This window comes from Carcharhinus amblyrhynchos, chromosome 16 (assembly GCF_965287045.1).
Source record: "Carcharhinus amblyrhynchos chromosome 16, sCarAmb.v2.hapA, whole genome shotgun sequence".
Classification (NCBI taxonomy): Eukaryota; Metazoa; Chordata; class Chondrichthyes; order Carcharhiniformes; family Carcharhinidae; genus Carcharhinus; species Carcharhinus amblyrhynchos.
In genome coordinates, this window is record NC_137339.1 from 4,749,550 (window position 1) to 4,775,272 (window position 25,723).

At 40.6% G+C, this 25,723-nt stretch overlaps 1 protein-coding gene across 1 annotated transcript in view; it reads left to right on the forward strand.

Annotated features, from left to right (window-relative positions):
• eif2s2 (eukaryotic translation initiation factor 2, subunit 2 beta) overlaps positions 1 to 23,819 on the forward strand; it is a 56,618-nt gene extending 32,799 nt beyond the window's left edge. Inside the window, exons 5-9 of the mRNA XM_080204601.1 lie at positions 104 to 204; positions 5,282 to 5,430; positions 11,869 to 11,925; positions 21,794 to 21,879; positions 23,136 to 23,819. Of these exons, the coding sequence (XP_080060727.1) occupies positions 104 to 204; positions 5,282 to 5,430; positions 11,869 to 11,925; positions 21,794 to 21,879; positions 23,136 to 23,311 (569 nt within the window). The 3' untranslated portion in view covers positions 23,312 to 23,819. The remainder of the gene's footprint in view (positions 1 to 103; positions 205 to 5,281; positions 5,431 to 11,868; positions 11,926 to 21,793; positions 21,880 to 23,135) is intronic.
• Positions 23,820 to 25,723: the final 1,904 nt, after the last annotated feature.

Below are 25,723 nucleotides of genomic sequence, written 5' to 3' on the forward strand. Positions count from 1 at the left end.
TACCATTTTGTGGGTTATTCATTTATATAAACTTGGATGAAGATGTAAGGTACGAGTACATATAGCTGCAATTTATGCTGCTTGATATTATTTGTTTTTGCAGAACTAGATGATGATGAAGGCAAAAGAGATGATGGCATCACTTTTTCCACTCAGAGTGGCCCGGCTTGGGCAGGATCTGAACGAGACTACACTTACGATGAGGTAAAAATGCAAATTACCCATTTGTGTATTGATGCATGTTCATACATTGTTGCTTTCCTCACTTCTGACCGTATTCTCTCTCTGTCTTGCACCCTCTCCAGTTCCTACAATTTGTGAAATGAAGAATATAAAGACATATTTGTAACAAGGAGCAGAAGTAGGCCTTTCATTCCCTTGAGTCTGCACTGCCATTTAATAAGATCATGGCTGACCTCAGACCTGCATCCTGCCCATTTTGAATAACCATCATCTTGCTTCCTGAGAATCTGTGGACCTCTGCCTTAAAAATGTTCAAATATTCTGCTGCCACCACCTTTTGAGGAAGACAGTTTGAAAGACTTGTTACCTCTCAGAAAAAAATTTCACCTCATCTGTTTTAAATGGGCAATCCCAACCCCTAGTAACCCCTAGTTCTAGATTCTTCCACAAGAGGAAACATCCTCTCCACATCCACCCTGTCAAGACCCTATCAGGATCTTAAAGATTTTGATCAAGTTTCTTCTTTTTCTTCTAAACTGCAGCATTTGCAAGCCTAGATTGTTCAACCTTTCCTCATAAGACAACCCAGCCATTCCAAGTATTAATCTGATAAACCTTCTCTGAACTACTTCCAACAGTTATATCCTTCCTTGAATAAGGTGACAAATATTGTACACTTCAAATGTGGCCTCACTAGTGCTCAATAGCCTCCCTATTTTAGTATTCAATTTCCCATGCAATAAATGATAATATTATATTAGTTTTCCTAATTACATGCTATGCCTGCACACTAGCCTTTTCTGATTCATGTCTAAAACACCCAGATCCCTCAGCATCTCAGCTCTGCAAGCTCCCACCATCCTACTGAAATGATCAATTTTAGATTTTCCCACATTGTACTTCCATTTGTTAGATCTTTGCCCACTCGATGTATTTATATCATTCTGTCCTCCTCACAACTTACTTTCCTACCTATTCTTGTGTCAGCAAATTTGGCAACCATCTGATCCATAAGAACATAAGAAATAGGAGCAGGAGTAGGCCATCTGGTCCCTCGAGCCTGCCCCGCCATTCAATAAGATCATGGCTGATCTGTCGTGGCTCAGTTCCACATTCCCACCCTCTCCCCATAACCCTTAATCCCCTCTCTTATCAGAAACCCATCAACCCGCGTCTTAAAAATATTTAGCGAGGTAGCCTCCACCACTTCAACGGGCAGAGAATTCCAGAGATTCACCACCCTTTGAGTGAAGAAGTTCTTCCTCAACTCCGTTCTAAACCGCCCCCCCTTTATCTTGAGGCTGTGCCCCCTAGTCCTACTGTCCTTTCTGAGCGGGAAGAGTCTCTCCACCTCTATCCTATCCATCCCATTCATCATCTTATACGTCTCAATGAGATCTCCCCTCATTCTTCTAAACTCTAACGAGTACAAGCCTAGTTTATTCAGCCTCTCCTCATAGCTCAACCCCCTCAACTCCGGCATCAGCCTAGTAAACCTCCTCTGCACTCCCTCCAAGGCCAAAATATCCTTGCGTAAGTACGGCGCCCAAAACTGCACACAGTACTCCAGCTGCGGCCTCACCAATGTCCTCTATAGCCGCAGCAATATAGCCGCATCCATCCTTATCCAAATCATTTCATAGAATCCCTGCAACACAGAAGGAGGCTATTCAGCCCATTGAGGCTGTACCGACCACAATCCCATCCAGGCCCTGTTCTTGTAACCCCATGCATTTATCCTGCTAATCCCCTGATACAGGACAATTTAGCATAGCCAATGCACCTAACCCGCACATCTTTGCACTGTGGGAGGAAACTCACCCAGACACGGGGAGAATATGCAAACTCCACACTGACGGTGGCCCAAGCTGAAAATTGAACCAGGGACCCTGGTACTGCAAAGTATCAGTGCTAACCACTGTGCCAATATGCTGCCCAATTTATATAAATTGTAAATAGTTGAGGCCCCAGTACTGATGCTTATAGCACACCGCTCATTCCATCCCCCCTTCCTGTTAGCCAGTTAACGTATCCATGTCAATATGTTACCCCTGTACCGTGAGCTTTTCATTTTCCTCAGTCACCTTTGATGTGATGCTTTATCGAACGCCTTCTGGAAATCCTAAGTACAGTACATCTCCTTTTCAATAAGTCGGTTAACCATGATTTCCCACGCATAAAACCATGTTTACTCTCCATGATTACCTTGAACCAAGTGCCCTGCTATCGTTTTAATAATAGATTCTAACATTTTCCCCATGACTGATGTTAAGCTAATTGACATGTTTCTTGTTTTCTATCTCCCTCTTTGAATGATGGCGTTACCTTTGCTATTTTTCAATCTAAGGGGATCTTCCCCAAATCTAAGGAGTTTCAGAAGATTGAAACTGTCAAGTATCTCACTAACCATTTCTTTTAAGACCCTAGGACTTGGGCACTTGGCAGCCTGCAGTTGCAACAGTTTATTTACGCAGTATACTTGTAATTTTCCTGAGATCCTCCTTCTATTTCCAGATTTAAAGCTGCACCTAGGATATTACTTGTATCCTATAGTGAGGACTGATGCAAAATACCTGTTCAATTCGTCTCCTGTTTGCTTGTTTTTCATTATCAATTCTCCAGGCTAACTTCCTATAAACTGATGTTCACATTGCTAGTTTATTTATTTTTAAAATATTTAAAGAAATCCTTACTCTTTTTATATTCCTGGTTAGATTCCCTTCGTACTCTTAATTTTTCCATCCTTATTATCTTAATCATTTTTGTTGTCCTATTAGTTCACCCTCCTGACCTTCCATCTATATGCAATTATATGCTTTTTCTCAGTCTGAACCTTTCTTTAACCTTTCTAGTTAACCCTGGATGGTGTGTCTGTCCCTTGAACTGTCTCTTATTTGTGTATTCTGAAATATCCCGTTAAATGTTTCCCATTGCATCTCTATTGACCTGTCCCTTAAGCTAATTGACTAGTTCACTTCAGCCAACTCTGCTTTCATGCCCTTATCATTGCCCTTTTTTAAATTTAAAAACAGTCTTGGATCCACTCCACTCTCCCTCAAACTGAATATCAAAAAAGTCAGTCATTATGGTTGCTGCTATCTGCATTGGAAAGAATTTCCAGCAACCCTCGTGTGGTTGACTGGTGTTGACTTCACTGTCCTCCCATTTCCAGGGCACTGTTCCTCCTATTGTGAGGTATGCCAACACATCACAACAACATTTTTTCTACTAGGTTAACTGTACTTCTCGGACATATTGCAGAATTTCATCATTAACATTTACTTGTCAATTGTTACAGATGTGTCTTGTTTGATCTTGTAGCTGTCCTTTTTAATTAGATACACTAATAGAAAGAGAATGTAATGCCTTTCATGTATTGTTATGTATGTTGTGTACTATGACATTATTTTGCAACAATTGTGTCAGCCTCAGTATTAGCAGCATTGTGATACTTCTCTGTTCGCATACCAGTTGCTAGTTGGAATCAGTTCTGAGCTTTTGCCATTCCCCAATTATTCCAGACTGAATTCAGTCTGTTACAGAACCAAAAGCGATAAATCCAGGGCACTTTCCAGACCTTCTTTGTTCTTACGAGATGATTTACTCCTAAAGGAAGGATTATCAACAATCTTGATGTACGATTCAAATATTATAGCAATTGTAGTCATTGAGCAGTGGCTGTGCCCAACTTTATGCTCAACTATTCAGTGTCTTTATATTGTATGTGAAATGAGTGGCATGGACAAGTTGGGCCGAAGGACCTGTTTCCATGCTGTAAACCTCTAGCTATGAACATAGGCTGAAATATACATTATCATCACTATCACTTTCTCTCTTCCCAGGCAATGAACTAGACCACCATTTATTTTTGACTATTATCTCAGCTGTGATAGCCTTGGTGTCACTGTTTTATTCAGACTTTCAGAAATGCTTTTTTAAAAATTTTCTTCAATTGTTGCTGTACTTGTCCAGTTAGGTCAAGTGTAACATCCTGTGACACTGGCTGCAATTTTTCCCACTTGCTGTTGTGATGTAGTTTCTTGCCTGACTGGCACAAAAACATCCAAGAGCAATTTACAATACAGCAACAAATCTCTCGCCCTAACCAATTGTTCTCAACTGACTTACAAAACAAGCAAAAATTTATAAAAGGAGCCTATATGTACATGGCATCTTATTTGCAAAAACAAACTAACTTCTTTTTAAAATAGTGATTTCTAATGCACAGCTTGTTTTGCTATTGAGTTGGCCAGTTTTTGAACAATGCTGCCAATGCAATTCATCTGGCCTAAACGTTTAGTCAAAAGGAGAAAACCTGGATGCTATTTTAGGAGTTAGAATTTCTTTGCCATATGCAGCCAATAGTTTTATGTCATTCAATCTTGCATCCATAAATAACTGAAGACAGCTTGGTTGTTTTATTGAAGGGTTTGTCATATATATGTGTCTTCACAGCAGGAATGACTGTAGGTGGAAGGGAGTTCACACTGTGCGGTGATTGGAATGATTAAAATGTTTCTCCACAAGGCTTTTGCTGGTATTTCAGTAGACTGTCCCTCAATTTGCCATAATCTGCAAGTTGTATGTATTATGAAAAATCTTCTGTTTCAACACAATTTCTGTCAGGTTATTCCACTCCCAATTCACGTCCACGTTTTTTAAGCCTATGTAAGCTCTTGATTTGGCACTTACAGCAGCCTGTCTTGGCTCCAGTCAGGCAATCCCCCTATAAATTCTGCCAACCTTGCAAGCATTCCACCATTGTCAGTTGCACCTTCGATGCCCCCCCCTTACCTCAGATGAAGCAAAGCAATTGTGCCTTGTCTAGTCTTGATAGTCCATTTTGCATTGCTGCAAGGGGTCAGCCAACAAAATAAATATTTGTTTTATAATAATATGCGGTCAAGAGTTACAGAAATCAAAATCTACAGCTCTTTCTATCCCTTGCATAAAATAAGCTTCCATTTATGTAATGGGACCTCCTTTGCTGGTGCACCCTTGTTAGTCTCTCATCAGTTGTTTATTTTGTATGCTTGTGTTCCAAAGTCAGGGCATGCCAATTGTTTTAATATGAATTGTTTCATTTCTTGTTCTTTAGTTGCTGACTCGTGTATTTAATATAATGAGGGAGAAAAATCCTGATATGGTAGCAGGAGAGAAGCGAAAGTTTGTTATGAAACCACCACAGGTGGTCAGAGTAGGAACCAAGAAGACATCGTTTGTGAATTTCACAGATATCTGTAAACTGTAAGTTCCTTGCATTGCTTTCTCAGAGCTGCATTTCGTGGTAGATCTCCAGTGATAATTTTTTCATAACCGTTTCCTCTTTCCCTCTGATCAACATCAACCCAAATCTGGAGTTTGCTTCTTACAGGCAGTCCTTGGCTTGCAACACAATTAATTCCTAAAAACCATGTTGTAGTATCATAAGTTGAAACCGATTTTTCCCTAGCAGCAATTGTACAAATGGGGATTGGTTCCTGAACCCACGCCAGAAATCCCTCCTGGGGTGCTTGATGATAGATGCTCTCCACTCTTACCCTGTCCAGTTGCTGAGACAACTGTTGATACTTGCATTCAATTAGCAAAAGATATAATGAAGCAATTTGATCAGTTGTCTATTTAATCTTCTGTGAGTCTGAATGCTTATTAAATGCAATATGTATATAAATGTGTTAAAATCAAGACGGTTATACCAAAGAAATTTAATAGAACACACTCATTAATAAATGAAGGCCGTTCAACCTATCTAATCATATAGGTGGATAACACAACGTCAATGTGCACATCAGAACGTACTTTTAGATTCCTTTGTAGCGTTGGTATTTTATCCTTCTCTCTGTGATGAAAATAGATGCAGATTTTTAATTTAATTTACCTGACATTTTGTTTGTACTTTAAAGTATCATCTGCTCCTGTCTCTCATTCCCCCTACTTATTAATCTTTTCCCTCAATCTGGATGGTCATAAAACATTAGATAGGGGTCATGGGTAGAGAGGTGGACTGGTGGTGTTGAGATGGCGGCACGGGCTCGTTGGGCCGAAGGGCCTGTTTCCCGGGCTGATTTTGTTCTTTGTTCTTTGATACAAGTATAAAATCTATACTGTTTGTTTTCATATTTATTGCAAATTTTTGAAACATGCTCTCTTGCACTTTCTTTGTATCCTCTCGTGGCTTCTTGCAGCTCTCCCAGTCTATTATTCTGTTATTATTACATTCTGACCCAATTCTGATTTCCAACAGTATCTTTTACCCTCTTTCTTTGTAGTTGCTTAACTCAATGTGTGAAGCTTCTGTCTTTTTGGCATATGTAACAGTTTTGTATTGCGTCAGTACTTCTTTTGAACACTTCCTGCATGTTGAAAGCCAATGGCATATGTAGGAATACGTTGAAAAAACTCAGGATATATTGATAAAACCCTTAAAGTATATAGCAAACATTTCAATCGTTAGAGTGAAGTGATATCAAAAGTTTTGCGTTGAATTGTTGTCAGCATCATAAAGTGTTAAATGTTCTTGCTGACATTTCATTATCATGGCCAATCTTCAATGCACAGTTCCTTTATTTATCCTTGATGGTACTGCACAGAGCTGTTCCAAGTTACTGTGTGGCCATGCACAAGTGCAACTAAGTGGGAACATTACAGACAGTGATAGACCATGTACAATTTGTCTTTAAATGGAAAGATCAAAGGTTTTAATGGCATGGAATTTGTTCCTAGCATAACTGGAAGCAATGAGGGTGCTTATAATGCGATGAGGATGTAGCATGGAGTTAGATTAATTTCAAGATGGCTAAAATCAAAACAATCTCCAAATAACATTAATTTGTATACATTGTGGTATAATGATGCAGTTTCATGGATTGACTTCCATCAATTGGAAGTTACATCTGCTTTTCAGACTCCATACCAGCAAAGCCCTGGTTCGTACAATTTGTATCATATATCACTATTGATTCGCCTGAATTTTATCAGGTGTAACATGATATAACTCATCAATTAGTGTTTTTTAAAAGCTTGAGGGCTCTAGAGACTATGGCGTCAAGCAATCTGTATCATAATCCTTGCAAGCGAACACTGGGTGCATTTTGTTCTGTCGCAGCCTTCGTGAAATCATAGATTGCTCTCTCTCAAATTTCAGGATATGAATTTTGCTGGCAAGGTTGGCAGTTATTACCCATCTCTAATTACCCTTTAAGATTGTGTGAACTGTTGCAGTTAGTGTTGGTTTTGTCACACTGGTTGGGACCCAGTAGTGATGAAGAAACAATTAATGTCCCAAGCCTGGATGTTGCGCAACTTGGGGCGGGAGTTCCTGTGTAGATGATGCCCTTCTAGGTAATGGAGGGAGGTCTGGGAGGTGCGTCTGCTCCCCAAATATGATTTTCAATTTTTCCCCTCTTTAGAGACAGCCTTTTGATTTATTATTGTCACATGTATTAGTTAGTATACATTGAAAAGTATCATCTGTACTGCCTTATAGGACTACAGTACCATTGCTGCCTTTCAGTTCTCAAAGAATTCTACATTTCTGAACTTTGAAACTGAATGTCCGCAGGCTGTGTGAAAGTCAAACTAATCAGTCGTCATACAAAGCAAATGCATCTGCATTTTGCAAAAGCAGTTGCTCTTTTGTCCTCTGTTCCTTATCTCCTAGGTGTTGTGAGCTCAATTACTGTCCTAATTAAAATCAACTGTTAACACATCCAAGGGATACAAAACTGGGGTCCTCCGGTCTCCACTAAATGTCAGGTGCTTTAAGAGTTAATTTAAAAGAAAGCATTTGGTAGCTGGCTGTCCTTGTATTTGTGCATCCCACTCTCTCTGCTTGGTTTATGCTGTTAACCCTGCTGTTGTTCAGAGCCCTGCATTCCCCTTTGTTTAGATACACACAGATTATCTTTCTTTGCCTTTTCTTTCTAGTGCTATGATTGTGGAAGGGCTTCTATCGTCATCTGCTGCCTCTCCTCTTTGATTTTATAGCTAATAAAAATTGAAGGACAGATCTGCTCAGAAATGTGTAATAACTCAAATGTTCTGACTGTGTGACATGAGCCTTACAGCAATTTACATGGTAATAATTCAGCCAAGTGTGCCTCATAAACTGTTTTAAAGCGGCTAGAACTTTCCTAAACTACAGCAGAATCTCTTCACTGAAATGCCAAATTAAACTTATTACCATGTGTTAATTACAACATGTTGTTTTCTTTAAAATGTAAACTTTTTACTTGACTGTTTTATTGCAATTCCTAAGATTCCTCTTTGTTTATTGAAGTTGTATCTTGGGTAGAGAAAGCAATTTTTTTTTAAAGTTTGGCAAGAAGACATTGTATTTACATTTTAAAGCATCGTTTTCAGCCTCCCAAGAGCGTTGCAATCAATAAATTACTTTGAAGTTTAGTTATTGTTGATGTGGGCCAGCATGGTAGCAAGTTCATAAGCGATACAGCTCCAAGCCAAGTTACAACACTGGGTGAATTAGTCAGCAAGCAAGTTTCTGTCCAATATGATGTGAAACCAGTTGTAAACAGTGCCCAAGAGATAACTGTGGCTCATGCAGAGCATGAACACAGGCATGGATTTGTTGGACCATTTGGCCTGTGACTGCTGCAAATGCTATGTTTAAAACTTACCCAAAGCTTAAATATCTAAATGTATTGAGAATATGCCTATGTCTCTCCAGAACTGAGCCTATGTATGTGCAAAATAAGCATGTGAGCAAACTTTGTTTTGGCAGAAGACTTGAAAGCTGAGCAAATATAAGCAATATACAGCTTGGTGGACACGTACACATACTCAGATAAAAGCAAAATACTGTGGATGCTGGAATCCGAAACCAAAACTGTGCTGGAAAATCTCAGCCACTCTGACAACATCTGTGGGGAGAGAACAGAGCCAATGTTTCGAATCTGGACCCTTCGTCAGAGCTAAGAATGAAGAGAATCAGCAGAAATTTATACTGAGAATGGGGGGTGGGGGGGGCTGGAATGGGATAAAAGGAATGTAAATAAGGATAAAGAAGGCTTAGGAATGGGCAACAAATGTGGCCAGTCAGCAATGTCCACGTCCCACAAATGATTAAATTAGTGTCCATTAAGTGATCAGAATGTGTGAGTGATGGAACAGAGGTACAGATGGTTAAGGAACTGCCTGGGGATTATGGCAGTTGCCCTGGAGGTGGGGGGTGGTGGGAAGGGAGAGAGAAAAGTGAGAGCTTGAATGCAGAAGTAGAAAAATGGAAGTGAGAAAGAAGGATGATAAAATGGATGAATGAAATGAAACAAAATAAATGGAAATGCGATTAAGGTGGAGGGAAGAGTTCATACTCTGAAGTTGTTGGACTCAATGTTCAAAAGGTTGTGAAGTGCCCAATCAGAAGATGAGGTGCTGTTCCTCCAGTTTGTGTTGCGGTTCACTGGAACATTGCAAAAAGGCCCATGACGGACATGTGGACAGGAGAGCAGGGTGGTCTGTTGAAGTGGCAAGCGACAAGGTCTGGATCCTGCTTGCGGGTGGACCGAAGGTGTTGCGGTTGCCCAGGCTGCATTTGGTGTCTCCAATTATAAAGTACATCACAATGGGATCAGATTGCAATAGACTAGATTGAAGAAGGTGCATGTAAAGCGCTGCATCACCTGAAGGGGATGTTTAAGACGTGGGATGGTGAGCAGGGGGGAGGTAAAGGGGCAGGTGTTGCACCTTCTACAGTTGCATGGAAGGTGCTGTGTGTAGCGATGAGGTGTTGGGTGTTATGGAGGAGTGGACCATGGTGTCCCAGAGAGAACAATCCCTGCAGAATGCTGACAGTGGGAGTGAAGGGAAGGTGTGTTGGATAGCGGCATCGTGCTGGAGTTGTTGGAAATGGCGGAGGGTGATCCTTTGAATGGGGAGACTGATGGAGTGAACAGGACAACGGGTACCCTTTCTTGGTTCCGAGAGAGGGTGAGAGCAGTGGCCCAGGGGATGAGTTGGACATGGTTAAGAGCCCTGTCAACCACTGAATGGAAAATCACGATTGAGGAATATGGGAGACGTATTGGCAGCGCTGCTTTGCAAAGTGGCATAGTCAGAACAGATGCCGTGGATGCAAAGCACTGAGAATGGGATGGAGTTCTGACAGGAAGTGGGGTGTGAAAAGCTGTAGTCGAGGTGGCTATGGGAGTCGGAGGGCTTGTAATGGATACTAGTGGACACTTTATCATCAGAAAAAAAGACAGGTCATGGAAGGGAAGTGAGGTATCAGAGATGGACCATGTGAAGGTGATTGAGGGCTCCCAACCACATCCAGCTTCACCCCGCTTCCATTTATTTTTTGAAACAAAATGAAATCTCATTCATCCATTTTATAATCTATCTATCTCTCTCCCATTTTTTCACTTCTCCATTCCAGCTCTCCTCCCCACCCTCATAGTATAAATCTCTGCTGGCTCTCTTTGCTCTTAGCTCTGATGAAGGGTCTCCTAGACTCAACATTGGTTCTGTTCTCTCCCCACAGATGCTATCGGACCTGCTGAGACTTTCCAGCATTTTCTGTTTTTGTAGACCTATAAATACCCCTCAGACAACATCTCCACCTTTCTGTGAGCCATTATTGTACTGCTGTTCGTTGGAGCTTGTGTGCAAACTGGCTGCCTTATTTCCTACGTTGCACCAGTGATTTCACATCAAAAAACACTTAATTGGATTGTAAAATGTTTTGGGTGTCCTGAGCTTGTAAAAAATGCTAAGCAGCACAAAGCTTTCAAAGTCAGAAACTGTTTAGATTCTACATTGTTTTGCTTTATGTTGTCTACATAATTTGTCTGTTTCTCAATTTCTTTTCAAATGTTTTTATTTAAGCAGGTTTAGCTGATGGCATTATTGGGATTCTGGTTGGAAGGAGTTAAGCATGATCTTTTAATGAAGTTACAAAAATCCAGGCATTATTCAAAATTAACTGTTGATTCAGATTCCTTGTATTTCTGCGTCTAAGATATCAGCTGCTGTTTAAGCAGGATTTCCTTAAACATTTAAGCGAATGGAGTGCATAGAATTTTAATAGTTGAACAATTTTCTGGTTTTAAGTAACAATTAAAAAAAGCTAGAAGTCTTCAGTAGATCTGACAGCATCTGTGGAGTAAGAAACAGTTAGTGCTTCAGATGTGATGATCTTTTATCGGAGCTAATGAACCAAACAAACTTCTGATGAAAGGTAATTGACCTGAAATCTTGCATCAATATGTGTTGATTTAGTGGAAGGATTAAAAAAACACACAACAGCACCCGTAAATTTTCCCACTCCCTTTTACGTGCCATGAATATTATAAAGCTAGCCTGATTAATTGCCTGTTTCTCAGTTGGTTACTTTGGAAGTTTAATAAAAACATGCATAAAATGCTGTGACAAACAGCAGTTTTAAGCCTTTGGCTGCTTTGTGTAAGCCCTGTTAACAGCTGGGAACTATTCATTTATATATTTTGTCATATCATTCAACTCTGATCGTTCATGAATGGAGAGTTAATCTTCGGAATAGGTTTGCAGCTTAACTGGTGAGGTCCAAAAGAATCCCTTGGCCCTCTTAATAAAACATTGTTATCTCAGTGGCTTTCATACCGAGGCAGGTGTAGATCAGTAACTTGCAAGGTTGTATTTGATCTGAAAAAAGTCAAGAATTTTCTTTTTCTTTCTGTTCTCTGACTTTAGGTTACATCGACAACCTAAACATCTTCTGGCATTTTTATTGGCTGAGTTGGGTACAAGGTAAGAGGGTGTTTTAAGAAATATGTAATTAGAATATAATATAGATTTTTTTGAACACTCCAGTTCAACATTGTAGGAACAGTTAAAATATTAATGAAACCTTACACCAATAGTCTTAAAAAATCAAACTCTTGCATTTTAATTAATTCTATCGCTGAGCCACCTTAAAATTTGGAAAATTGTTCAAAATGTGTTAAAGAACTTTTATTATTTTGATGGGATGTGGGCATTGCTAGGCAAGGCCAACATTGGTTGCCCATCCTTATTGCCCTTGAACTGTTTGACTTGATAAACCATTTCAGAGGGCAGTTAAGAGTCAACCACGTAACTGCAGATCTGGAGTCACATGTAGGCCAGGCTAGGTAAGGATGGCAGATTTCCTTCCCTAAAAGACATTAGTAAACAACTTGGGTTTTTCATGGTCACTATTCCAGATTTTATTTATTAAATTTAAATTGCACCAACTGCCATGGCAGAGTATTAGTTTTGGCCTCTGGATTACTATTCCAGTGAGATTGCCATTACACACTATCTTCCCAGTTTATCATGCCATCGCTTTTAGTTCAGTTACATCATACACACTTGCTGTTTCTGTGATATGTGATAATTTCAGAACAAAGCAAAATAACGTAATGCCATTCTTTTTAACACCCTACACCATCACACCCAATTTGCAATCATGATATGTCTTAACTGTTGTTGCTGACTTCTTGATTGGACAGTTATTCTGTGCTTCCCTGCATGAACTTTGGTGCTTCCTGTGCTGGTCCAGTTGAGGGCAGCTAAGTTGACGCAGACTTTTTGGTGCATGTTATCTCAGGTTTATCACAGCTGTACGAGGTATCTTGATTTGCTTTTATTTTCCTGTAGAATTTGAAGTATTGGTCTAAGTTACAGAGTAAAATATAGGTGAACAGGTTCATTGCCTTCATTAGCTGACCTTCATTGTGCTTTTGGATGCATTGCTGAGTGATGGCTCTGATTCCTCATTTGGTGAGCAGGCAACATGAATCAGCAGTCTTCTCCGCCCATTCTAGTAAAATAAATTAAGACAGATTTGCCTGCCCCAGCAGTTGAGATTACTTGCTTCGCATCGCCATTAAAGCAGAGCAAGTATTCTGGCTGGTACGCAAACTGTATGCCAGGCAGTGTTTGTTGAATGCTGTCACCCCTCATACCACTTTTTAAAAAGTATAAAGACATGCCTGTTGCACTTGGCTTCACGTTTGTTTACGTTCTTTGCCAGATTTGAAAGCAGCTTGTTTGATGTGAGGTGCTGTGGAAACACAAATCTTTTTAAGATGGGATTTCAAAGCAAGAAAGCCTTTTATTCCTAGTCATTATATGTACATCCTCATTTCAGCAACATTTACAGTTAATTCTACTTTTGAAACAGGCGCTTGAGTTCAATCTAATAGCTTTCATCCGCAGGGGGCATGTGGCCTTGAGAGAAAATGTAGCAGTTGAGTTAATTGCAAAATCTACCATGGGACATTATTGTCGTCTCGAACTGCCTGTGAAATACTGGCATGGTCTTTCAATTTAACACTTTGAACAGAATGTTGGTCCTTTTAGTGCATTGGTATTTTAATCAAACACTTCTGAGTATTGTAATTTTGGTTAACAATGACAGCCAGCAACTGTAACTTCATACAATGCTAATACCTTATTACCCAAATTAATGGTGCATTATTTTATGAACATGGGAATCTTGATGCTAGGTGATGGATAGTATGTTCAGCTGCTACAGTGACACTGTCCTTTTTAAGGCCACAAAGCCTAACCATGTAGTGTAAATGGCCCTTTGGTCTTGTGACCCTTCTAGATCTGAAAAATATACCTTCTGTTGCTGAAGGTGGGATCAGCAATGTTTTCACTTCTGTTTGTTATTGTTTGTAATAAAAAGAACAATACAACATAGGAATAGGCCCTTCGGCCCACCAACTCTGCGCCGACATAGATACTCTCTAAGCTAATATTTTCTTGCCTGTACATGGTCCTTATCTGTCTATTCCCTGTCTAATCATGTATCTATCCAGATACCTCTTGAACATTGTCATATAATCTGCCTTCACTACCTCCTCTGGCAGCACGTTCCAGGCATTCACCATCCTCTGTGAAAAATGTCTCCTTTAAACTTTTCCCTCTCACACTCAATCTATGCCTCCAAGAAATTGACCCTTTAACCCTGGAAAAAAAGATTCTGACTATCCACTGTCCGCCTGTCATAATCTTGTTAATCTCTATCCGGCGCGCACACGCACGCGCACGCACACACACACACACACACACACACACACACACACACACACACACACCATCCTCTGCACCAATGAAAACAATCCAAGTTTGTTCAACCTTTCTTCATCGTCCATATCCTCCAAACCTGGCAACATCCTGGTAAATCTGTACATGTGCAAGCAATATATCTCAAAAACTAATGCATGAGTTTCATTGAATCTTGATGCTTAGATTTCCTCAAAGTAGTGCCCTTAGACCCAACTATCTTCAGCTACTTCTTCAATGACCTTTAAGGTCAAAAGTGGGAATGTTCACTGACAATGTTCAGCAACATTCATGACTCTTCAGATACTGAAACAGTTCGTGCCCGAATGCAGTATGACCTGGACAATGTCCAGACTTGGGCTGGCAAGTGGCAAGTTACATTTGTGTCACGTAAGTGAAAGCAATGAGCATCTCCAACAAGCGAGGACCTAATGATTGCCTATTGATATTCACTGGCAATTATCTGTCAATCAACTGAAGCCTGATTAGGGCCTCAATGGGTGTGGCCGCATAGGAATTTCAAACTGGTGTGAGTGTCATCCCAGCTAACCTCTTTTGTATATAAAGCAGTGGTTTTAGCAAGCACACGACTCGTAAGCTCATGCACACTAATGGGAGAGAGACTACATCAGTGGGAGAGATTCTGCAGCCTTCCAGGGCAGTGAATGTTGTATATATGGATTTTAGTAAAGTCTTCGATAAGACTCGTCATGGGATGCTGATACAGAAGGTGAAGTTATATGGGATCAGAGGTGAGCTGGTAAGATGGATACAAGACTGGCTTGGGCATGGAAAGCAGAGTAGCAGTGGAAGGGTATTTTTCTGATTGGAGGTATGTCACAGAGATATTCCACAAGGATTAGTGCTGGGGCCTCTGTTTGTAATAACGTAAATGATTTGGAGGAAAATGTAGGTGGTCTGATTAGTAAATTTGAAGATGATACAAAAATTTAGGGAGTAGCAGATAGTGAGGATTGTCTGAGGATACAGCTGGAGACATGGGGCGAAAGATGGCAGATGGAATTTAACCCAGACAAATGTGAGGTGATGCATCTTTTGCAGAAGGAAAGTATACATCAATGGTAGAGTCCTTGTAAATACTAACAAACAGAGATCTAGGCGTGCAGATCCACTGTTCCCTGAAGATGGCAACTCAGGTGGACAAGGTAGTCGAGAAGGCGTATGACATACTGGCTTTCATCAGTCAGGGCATTGAATATAAGAATTGGAAAGTCATGTTGCAGCTGTATAAGACTTTGGTTAGGCCACATTTGGAACATTGGTACGGTTCTGATTGCCACACTACCAGAGGATATTGATACATCTTGGAAAGAATGCAGAAGAGATTGGATTATGAAGAAAGGTTGAACAAACTTGGATTGTTTTTATTGGAGGATGAGGGGGGACCTGATAGAGGTTGACAAGATTATGACAGGCTTGAATAGAGTGGATAGTCAGAATCAAAGGGTCGGTTACCTTTTCTCGGAATCAAAAGGGTCTGTTACTCTGGGACATAGAGGCAAGTTTTCTGCAGGGTGGTGAATGCCTGGAACTCGCTGCTGGAGGTAGTGGTGGAAGCAGATTCTCTAACAATGTTTAAGAGGCATCTGGTTGATAAATAAGCAGGGAATAGAGGGATATGGGCCACGTTGAGGCAAAAAAAGATTAAATTAGAGCAACGCCTGTTCCAGCGCAGACTTGGAGGGCTAAAGGGCCTGGGCCTGATCCTGTGTTGTTCTGTCCTTTATATTACCATCGCTGAATCTGCCACCATCTACATCCTGCTGGTTATCATTGACCAGAAACTGAACTGGTCCCATCATTTAAATGCTGTGGCTACATGAGTAGGTCAAAGACTAGGAGTGCTGTGATGGGTAATTCGTCTCTTGACTGTCCAAAGCCAGTTCACCATCAAGGCTCAAGTCAGGAGTGTGATCAAATGTGCTCCATTTGATTTGATGAGTTCAACTCCCACAAGACTCAAGAAGCTCAACACCATCCAGGGTAAAGCAGCTCACATGATTGAAACCCCTTCTACAAAAATTCAACTCCTCCATCACTGGCAAACAAGTGTAACAGTTTACCATCACTACAGAAACTCATAGGCAGCACCTTCCAAATCCACTACCATCTAGAAGGACAAAGGCAGCAGATACCTGGGAACACCACCACCTGGAGGTTCCCCTCCTCATCACTCACCATCCTGACTTGGAAATATATTGCTGTTCCTTTACTTGCTGGATCAAAATCCTGGAACCCCAGTCCCTTAATAGTACTATGGATGTACCTACACCACAGGGACTGCAGCGATTCAAGAAGGCAGCTCACTACCACATCTCCAGGATAACTAGGGGTGGACAATAAATGCTGCCTAGCTAGGGTAGGCCACATTGCATAAATGAATTTTTAAAAAAACATAGCGTATGTATGGCTCAAGGAAGAACTTGACGAAGATCTGGATCTTGGAATATTTTAACATTGGTTGATAGTACACAATGACTTTTTTAATAATGTGGATTGTTTTGTTTAAAATGTTGTGGATTGTCTCAGCTGTCAAAGGGTGAGCAGAGCTTCAGAGCAGATCGTGGGATGTGGTTTAGTCTGAAGCCTTGTTAGTGAATCCCTTAAATAAATTTCTTTAGCTAAGAGCATCAACAGGTAGGGAAAAGCCTTGAAGGCGAGCTGTTCAATTGTAATAAAGTTGAGTTAATCCAGTGTGATGTGTACACTATACAGAGTGCTCGCTTCACATTTTTTAAATATTTATTTTGACTTGATTTCAATGTCTCAATTGCCCCAGAGGAAGTTGATTGAGAACTAATATTCAGCCAGTGGGTGTTGACGTACTGGCTGCATGTGCTCTCTTTTCACTCTTGATCTGTATTCCTTTTCCTTAATACCTTAGTGCTCCTTCTGGCTCCCATATTGAAATTACTGTGGGTGATGCATATATAACCAAAGACTACACCCTTCTATCTGCTTTCTGAAATATTTACCCTATCAATTATTGGCATATAATGACTATCAGCTGAATAGTCATCATGAACTTGCAAATTGTTATTTTCCAAATGTTTTCAGTGTCCTGTGCTGTTTGCCCAATACATTCCTGCGTCCTATTTGCTTGATGCTGTGTCCATTTGAGATTTAGTAATTACAATGTGTTAACCAAAGCTACAACTGTGTCTCCTGATCTACGACACCATTCACCATCAGAACCTGATGTCCTGGGCTATTCCAATTGGATCTCAGTAAGTAACTACTGCAGCATTACTTGTTTTTGTCACTGGAGTTCAGCAAAATCTGTCAGTGGTGTCGTGGAGGAGCTGTGGCCATAAAGCATGAATGTCAATATGTAACAATATTTGTGATTAAGGTTCAGACACAAAAATGTTAAATTGAAGCCATCACTCCATCATCCCTTGTCATGCAATTATTCAGTCGCCTGCCTGTCTTTCAACTTGGAAAGCTGATGGTAAGGAGGTAATCAATACTTCGAGAAAACATGGGCATTTCCAAAACAGCCATAGTGTTGTAACAAATAAAAGGATTTAGAATCATAGTACTATTTTATCATGGTTAGTAGCCAAGGTGCCTGGGCTAGTTGTTGGTGAGAATGAATTTCTCTCATTCCTCCTCTGCTCGCTCTTAGCCTAATAAATTTTATTGCTTCAAAAAAAAATTCTAATTCTCTTTGGAAAGTGATTATTGAAAATGCTTCTAAGCACCTTTCAGTCCGTGCATCCCTGCTCACGACTTTGGGGAAGGAGCAAAGAAGTTGTCATTGTTTTGCCTCTGGTTCTTTTACCAATAATCCAAATTGGTGTCCCCTGGTTACTTTCTGTCACTAGGAACAATTTCTGATCAATGGGGTGAGATGAAGTGAACTAGGGAAGAAGCTTGTATGGATTGTGAACATCACCCTAGACCAGTTGGACCGATAGCCCCATGTATTTGCTGTAACATTCTTTGCAATTATTTTAGCCGGTTCTACACCTACTCCAATAGTGGATGTGCGGGTTAAGTTGATTGGCCATGTTAAATTGACCCTAGCTTCGGGGGGATTAGTGTGTTTAATACATGGGATTACAGGGGCAGGGTGGGATTGTTGTCATTGCTGGCTTGATGGGCCAAATGGCTTTGTCCTGTGCTGTAGGGGTTCTATGAATGCAAGTACTTGCAAACTTAATGTGTTGGTGTTGTTGGGTCCAAAAGCTGTGTTTTTTAAAATATAAATTTGAAGAAGTAATTGTTTTGAATTTACGGGCAGTTCAGTTGGGGTAGTAGTTTTTGGTTGTGCCTATGTGTTCCTTGCTATTTGCCAGACCACATTAAAGGAGTTAATGCCAGAATTGCTGTCAACCCTGTGACTACCAGTAAATATCTGCACTCTACCCCTTGATACAAACTATTGCATTTTACTGTGACAGCATATAAACAAAATGACTTGGCTATGGTGCCAAAAGACTGGTTTTAAATTTAATTGCAGTGGTCAGAATACCCAGGTGAACTGGCCTGAGAGCATATGAAAGGGATTCATTTGATGAGGTAATAAATTGTCCAGATATTTATTGACTGTTATCTTTATCTTTAAGAGCTTTGTGATGTTTGGAATTCTATAAAATGTATACGGTTACTAGCAGTTTCAATGCTGCAAGCAATTGCATGACTGAATTTGCATTTCAAATCAGTCAGATATTGTCAAGCCCAGCCAGATGTATGCAGCATTGATTACAATGGGTAAAGCTGGTGCTGCCACATTTATTGCCCATCTGTAATAGTTCAAAGGCAGCCCCACTGCCAATTCCCTGGGGAAACATGATGAGTACTTTTCCAGGCACCATGATGAAATGCAAAATAAATAATAGCTGCTAGCGATAATACCATCTCCGTATTACCAATAATATCCTTTTAAAGTTTCTTTCTAATGCAGATAGTTTATATATGCTGAATTAATAAATGATTTAAATAATTAAACAGAAGCTTGCACATTTTGGGAAATTGGCAGAAGAACCAGGTGAGATGAATGGAGTTTTTCATGCAGCAAGTTGTGAGACGCCTGAACTGGCGGTGGAAGCAGATTCAATATGACTTCCAAAAGAGAATTGGGTAAATACCTGTAGAATAAAATAGTTGCATTAAGAGATGGACAATGGGACTGACTGGATAATTCAGCACATGCGTGAGGGAAAGAACATGCTGCTTTTGTGCCACCTGCGACACTTTACCTATTAGAAATATAGGAAAGAATTTCACCTGCAGCAGTTATGAACTCATTTGTCACAGCACCAAAAAAAATGAATAATCTGTTTTAGTTGTGTTGGCTGAGAAGGTAATGTTCACTCAGGAATCTTCTTCCATTATCAATCCATGGACCTTTTACTTCCACCAGATTAGTTAAGTGATAGGTTTAGTATCTAGCCTCAAGGGGCACCATCTCGAACAGTGCTTGCATTCTTTCAATGCTGTCCACTCAGTCTCCAGTGTGCTTTATGTCACACTGAAAAGTCTTGGATGTGTTATAATCATGAATAAAAAAGTGTTACCAGGGAAAAGGTTTCTGTTTTTTTTTTAAGGGAGCTGATATTTTTCCCTGTGTGTGGGATTGTGTGTGTGTTTGCTGTATAAACTCTGAATTGAATTAGCTATTCCTCAGAGTAGCAATGAAACCTGTTGTTACTTAAACTGAAAGCTGTAATCCCATGCAGGCTTACTTTGTGAGCTTGTCTGATCTTATAAGAGACAGAAGGATCAATATTTTAGTGAAGCAAGGCCAAATATAAATTAACAGGTTGGTTTGTTTTGCAAATCATACATGAAAAGAGTAAGAATGATCTTATTTTGTAAGATTTCTTATCCCTTGGAAAATGGCAAGATGTGACAGGCTGTCTGTTAATCAGATAACTTTCTGACCAGATAGTTTCCACCTGCACTATCTTAAGGAGAATGATGTCAGTCCCTTTGGCTGTGCCAGCTTTTCCAAACTGCAAGTCCCAGACCATACATTCACTAGTTAGATGGGAAGCCACATTCTTTTTATCAATTTTTCTCCCCACCCTTCTCCTCCCCCCACACCCCAAAAAATTCTGTCTGTCATCTGTCAATTGCCAGTTCAGCTGTCAGTGATAACCAATTATCATTTAATGCCTAATATCCAAATCACCGGAAAAAACACCGGTGCATATTGAAATAGCTCTGGGCAAAACAGTTACAAGGGGCAGGCCAAATACCATCTCTGGAGATGAGGCTTGCAGCTGGTTTCTGTCTGTTAGTAGAAGCAAAGTTAACTAATGATACTTGCGCTAAATGGTACTTTAAGGAAATACAGTTAATTTCTTTGCAGATCAGAAAGCGTCACTAAGGTGCAAAATCGAGGTGGGAATTCCATTCCAATATTGGAAAAGCACAGCACTGTCAATATGCTGCTCATGAGGCCCATTTCATGATTTGGGTGAATGAACATCTGCCAATATTGTAAAAGAGGCTTTTTGACCATATCTGTACTGGTACTTTTTTCAAAGGAGGCACCCTAGGTTAATTGGAAGCTCCTGCTTGCTTCCCTTACTCAGAGTTTACAGTACAGAAGAGGCCTGTGGAGTCTGAGCCTGTGGGTTGACCACCTCCCTGCATACTAACTTAGGATATTCTGTCTTGTGGATGCTCAAGTGTCCTCAGCTGCTGCTCCAGCTCCAAAACTTGGACTTCCAGGAGCTGCAGCTGGAGACATTTCCTATACACGTGCTGACCCCAAGCACTGGAAATGTCCCTGCCTTCCTTCAAAGAACATGAGGAGTACACCATAGCTTTGAGCTCTCCTGCTATGACTTACTCTTTTAAATTAACCCTTTTGGAAGAAGCTTAATGTCAGTTACCCTAGGGCCCTTCTTCCTTGGTCCTTGTTGCTACAGTAATCCTCCTCAATTCACAGATTCTGTTTCAACAGTGGCAGATAATTCCATGTTTTAAACATTGATTGTGTAAATACTTTTTATTTTTGCATGTGTTTTAATTATTAATTGACTTAAATTTATGTCCTGATTACCATCCCCACTGTGCACTGACGCAGCTCTATTTACCCTTGCTGTTAACATTTTCATCTCTAGAAAAGGAAGCTGTAACTTCTCAAGTCTTTATTCATTTCTAATTATCAAACATATTTCTGTATTCATAGAATCATGTAGCACCAAAGGAGGCCATTTGGCCCACTGTGCCTGTATCAGCCCTTTGAATGAATTGTCCAATTGTCCCCTGCTCTTTCCCTGTGATCCTATGTAAGTAAATAAAACAGTTCCCTTCAAATATTTACCCACTCAAACTTAATTGACACCTTGAGTGATGTTTGGTGCTGCTATCTGCTCATCTGTTAGCCTATCCATATCGTGCTGCAGCCTTAAAGCCTTAGAACGATGAGTTGTGCCTCCTCTTAGTGAGTCCCTTGATCAGTAGTGCCAAAAGAAGGTGGACTGCTCAATGTGCCTCTGATTATCAATGATTGCGGTATTTATCTAAGTAATAGTCACTGCACATCCAGAGCAATAAATTTGATGAATTTTACTTGTAACGCAGACTTTTTTCCTTTTAACAGTGGATCTATTGATGGCAACAACCAGCTTGTAATCAAAGGGAGGTTTCAGCAAAAACAAATAGAAAATGTGTTGAGGCGATACATCAGTGAGTATGATGGATACTATAATTTATCTTTATGGGGTTACAGGAGTTGCTACCCCAGAAAAAGGAAAAAAAACAGGAGTTGCTACGAAAAGGGCTTATCTCATGGTTAGAACAACCATGTTGACCAGGGTGGCACAATGGTTAGCACTGCAACCTCTCAGCACCAGGGACCTGGTTCAGTTCCAGCCTCAGGTGACTGTCTGTCTGTGTGGAGTTTGCACATTCTCCCCCTGTGTGCGTGGATTTTCTCCAAGTGCTCCAGTTTTCTCCCACAGCCAAACAGTGCGCAGGTTAGGTGGATTGGTCATGCTAAATTTTCCCTCAATGTAGAATACCATAAACAATAGATAAGGGTCATGGGTGGAGGGGGGGACTGGTAATGTTAAAATGGCGGCACGGGCTTGTTGGGCTGAAGGGCCTGTTTCCTGGGCTATTTTTGTTCTTTGTTCTTTTGTTTTAAATTGCCCCTTACTGTCAGGGGAATTAGCAGAATAAATGCATGGGGTTAGAGGGTTAGGGCCTGGGTGGGAATTTTGTTGGTGCAGGCTTGATGGATTGAATGTCCTCCTCCTCCATTGTAGGGATTCTATGACCAACAAAAATGTAAATGCGGCTTTGGGACCATTCACTAAACTGCACAGCTCAAGTCCAAATTGCAGACATAATCCTGAAAATCACATTTCCTATTGTTTCTCCTGATTCTGCCCCTTTTAATTTCCCAGCCTTCTGGTTTTCTGGTCTGATTTTATTCCATCACCACCTCCCCATCCTGCCAAGTTGAAGCTTATTTCTAAGTTAGTTTGAAAGTACCTTCCACTTCTTGTTTCTTATATCTCAATGTTTCTAGTAAATTCTGATGTTTTACTCATACCTAAGCATCTTTAATTTTTGTATTTCATAGAATCATAGAAATCCTACAGTGCAGAAAGAGGCCATTTGGCCCATTGAGTCTGTACTGGTCACAATCCCACCTAGGTCCTACTCCCATATCCCTACATATTTACCCACTAATCCCTCTAACCTACGTATCTCAGGACACTAAGGGGCAATTTTAGCATGGCCAATCAACCTAAACTGCACATCTTTGGACTGTGGGAGGAAACTGGAGCACCTGGAGGAAACCCACGCAGACACAAGGAGAATGTGCAAACTCCAGAGTTTATTTTAAATGATGCAAATTCTATTGGATTTTCTGTGAAACATTTTATACAACACTCATTTGTACTTTTTATTCCCTTCCCCACCCCAATACACAGAGGAGTACGTAACCTGCCATACTTGCCGGTCACCAGACACCATCTTGCAGAAGGACACACGGCTGTATTTCTTGCAGTGCGAGACCTGTCATTCACGCTGTTCTGTGGCCAGCATCAAGACTGGCTTCCAGGCTGTTACTGGCAAGCGTGCACAGCTCCGTGCTAAAGCGCATTAACCTAAACCTTAACCACTGGAGAGAACAGGAACTGGGAGTTAAATGTAATAGGACTGTTTTACCAAACAAGGGGTGGGTTTTAAGCAAATTAAAATCTTTAAACAAAAAGTTAAATGCTGCTGACTCGGTCATAAAAAAACAAACGAGAATGGTGAGCATTATTCTATGAAGCCCTCCCAAACCAGTTCATTGTAACAACAGTACTGTTGCACTGCTCTCTGTTTATATCCTGTCCAGTCAGCAGTATAAGTGCAGGAACAAAATTGCCTTTTATACCTTGTAGGCTGCTGGAAATGCAACTCAATTTCCTTGAACTTGGGAAGTGATCCATCAAATGTTGCTTAAGGGTGCGTAATTTGTTGTTGATCGTACCCTCACCCTGGCTGTTGGTTATTCTGCTGTCTGGCTGCTGTATTTTTTTAATGGAGGGAGGGTGGGGAGGAGAGGGAGTTGGCCAAATTGTGCTAAATACGTTTGGAAATTTATTAAACAAATTCCCTGAGAAATATTTAAAATTGTTGATTTTTAATTAATTGCATTGCCCGAGATCACAAGTTTTCAGATGCCAGGGTGAGGTCTGAGTTACAAAGCATAATCTCTGGTTTTTGCAGTGGAAATGAAGCTTTATCCATTTTCAGCCATGGATTAGTTTGAAGAGTTTTAAAACGCAACATCTTGTGTTGAACTGATTACAGGCTCCAGGCTGAACACCAACCAATGACAAGCGTGCAAGAATAAGATGTAATAAAGTAGCGAAAATAGTGGTTAAACACAGTCATTCTCCTTTGCTTCTGGTAATGTATTTCTGCAAAACTCTCAGCGAGCTGCCTGCTACTGGTGACCTTTTGTCGCATGTTTAACCACATGATTTGCTGGAGGTTGGCAGCAAATGCAAGATACGCTTACAGTCTCAGAAAACAAGCGTGTCTCATTGGAGATGTGCTTTCTATCGGGGGGTCAGGAGAGTATGGCAGTGCTCTTCAAATACAGTGTCTCAAAAGCACCCATTAGGCATAACTAAATTAGCTAGTATTACAGCTGAAATCTGATCTGGATCATTCCAGTCCAGTGGAGCTGAACAGCATCCTATTTTAGAAATCCCTTTAAAATGCAGTGACAGGGTGAAAGCAGCAATCTGATTGCGGGACAGCTTTTATGTAGTGGGTGGGAAAATTCACACCAAAAGAAATTTGGCGTTATAAAACTTTACCTCAACATGGATTTGACCATTTGGAGTTTGGATTATTTAGTAATTTGCCTGCTGTGACATTTATCTGCTCTCCACACCATGATCATGTCAAGTCCTCCCACTCACACATCACTCCTATTGGATGCAGTTTTTGTTTTGGATTGGGATGGAATGTGGGCAAGGACGACTAGGAAATGCCAATTATGTAAGTTTGCTTGCATTGCCCCTACACCATGACCAGGTGAACAGTACTGGACACCTGATAAATTAGAAGACAAATCCCCTTTTCCTTCCATCCAACTTCCATTTAACAATAGGACTGTATAATTATCCCATGGAAAAATCCAGGCAAGTACGGCCGGTTTTCACGTTCTGCTGAATGCAAAGCATGTTAATGTGGTTCAAGCTTGTGCAATTGCTGGGTCCAAATCCTCCAGGCTCCTGGGAGTGAGGGGTTTTGGGGAGGTGAGAGCTGTCCCTGTAACATGCATATCCTGCCATAGGCTTGGAGCAAGCTAAGCCATGCCCACTTCCTGATTGCACCAACAACATTTTCTTCACTGTTGCGTGACTTAAACATTCTACTACTTTAAATGCTTTGTCAGCTCGCAAAAATTGGACTTTTGTTGTTAGGAAGGAGATGAGAATAAATCAAATCTGGGGTGGCAGATAGCAAAGTTGACTATTTCACAGCGCATTTGCGGGAGAGACTGAGCACGTAACAACAGTATAATCAGTTTAAGTATCTCATTAGCTTACTGAGTGATCCTCTAGAGATTTAAAAGTATTATAAGGCAATTAAATCCACAACCTCCCTGTTCAGAATTTTGCCATCTTTTTGAAACTAAGGACTGAGATCTGAGCGTGGATATAGTAGATTTGTCGCATCCAGTTTAATACAAGTACGGCGGGATGCTTTTCTGACCTTTTGAATTACTGTCTTTGCCTTTCTAAAAGTGACATTAAGAAATGTTATAGGTGCTGAATAAAATGGGTTTTTGTAACTAACAGCACAGCACACTTGCATTCAATTATTTTGGAAGAAGCTGCTACCTTGTTCCCAAAAGTCATACTGAGAGAAGCCACTGGGAGAACAGTGGAAGGCATTGAGAAAATGAAGTGAGAACTCAAATGTGGGCTGATCTGGTCCAATTTAAAATAACTCGTGTCTGACAAATTTACTGGAGTTCTATGAGGATGTGTCTAGGGTGGTGGATAGAGGA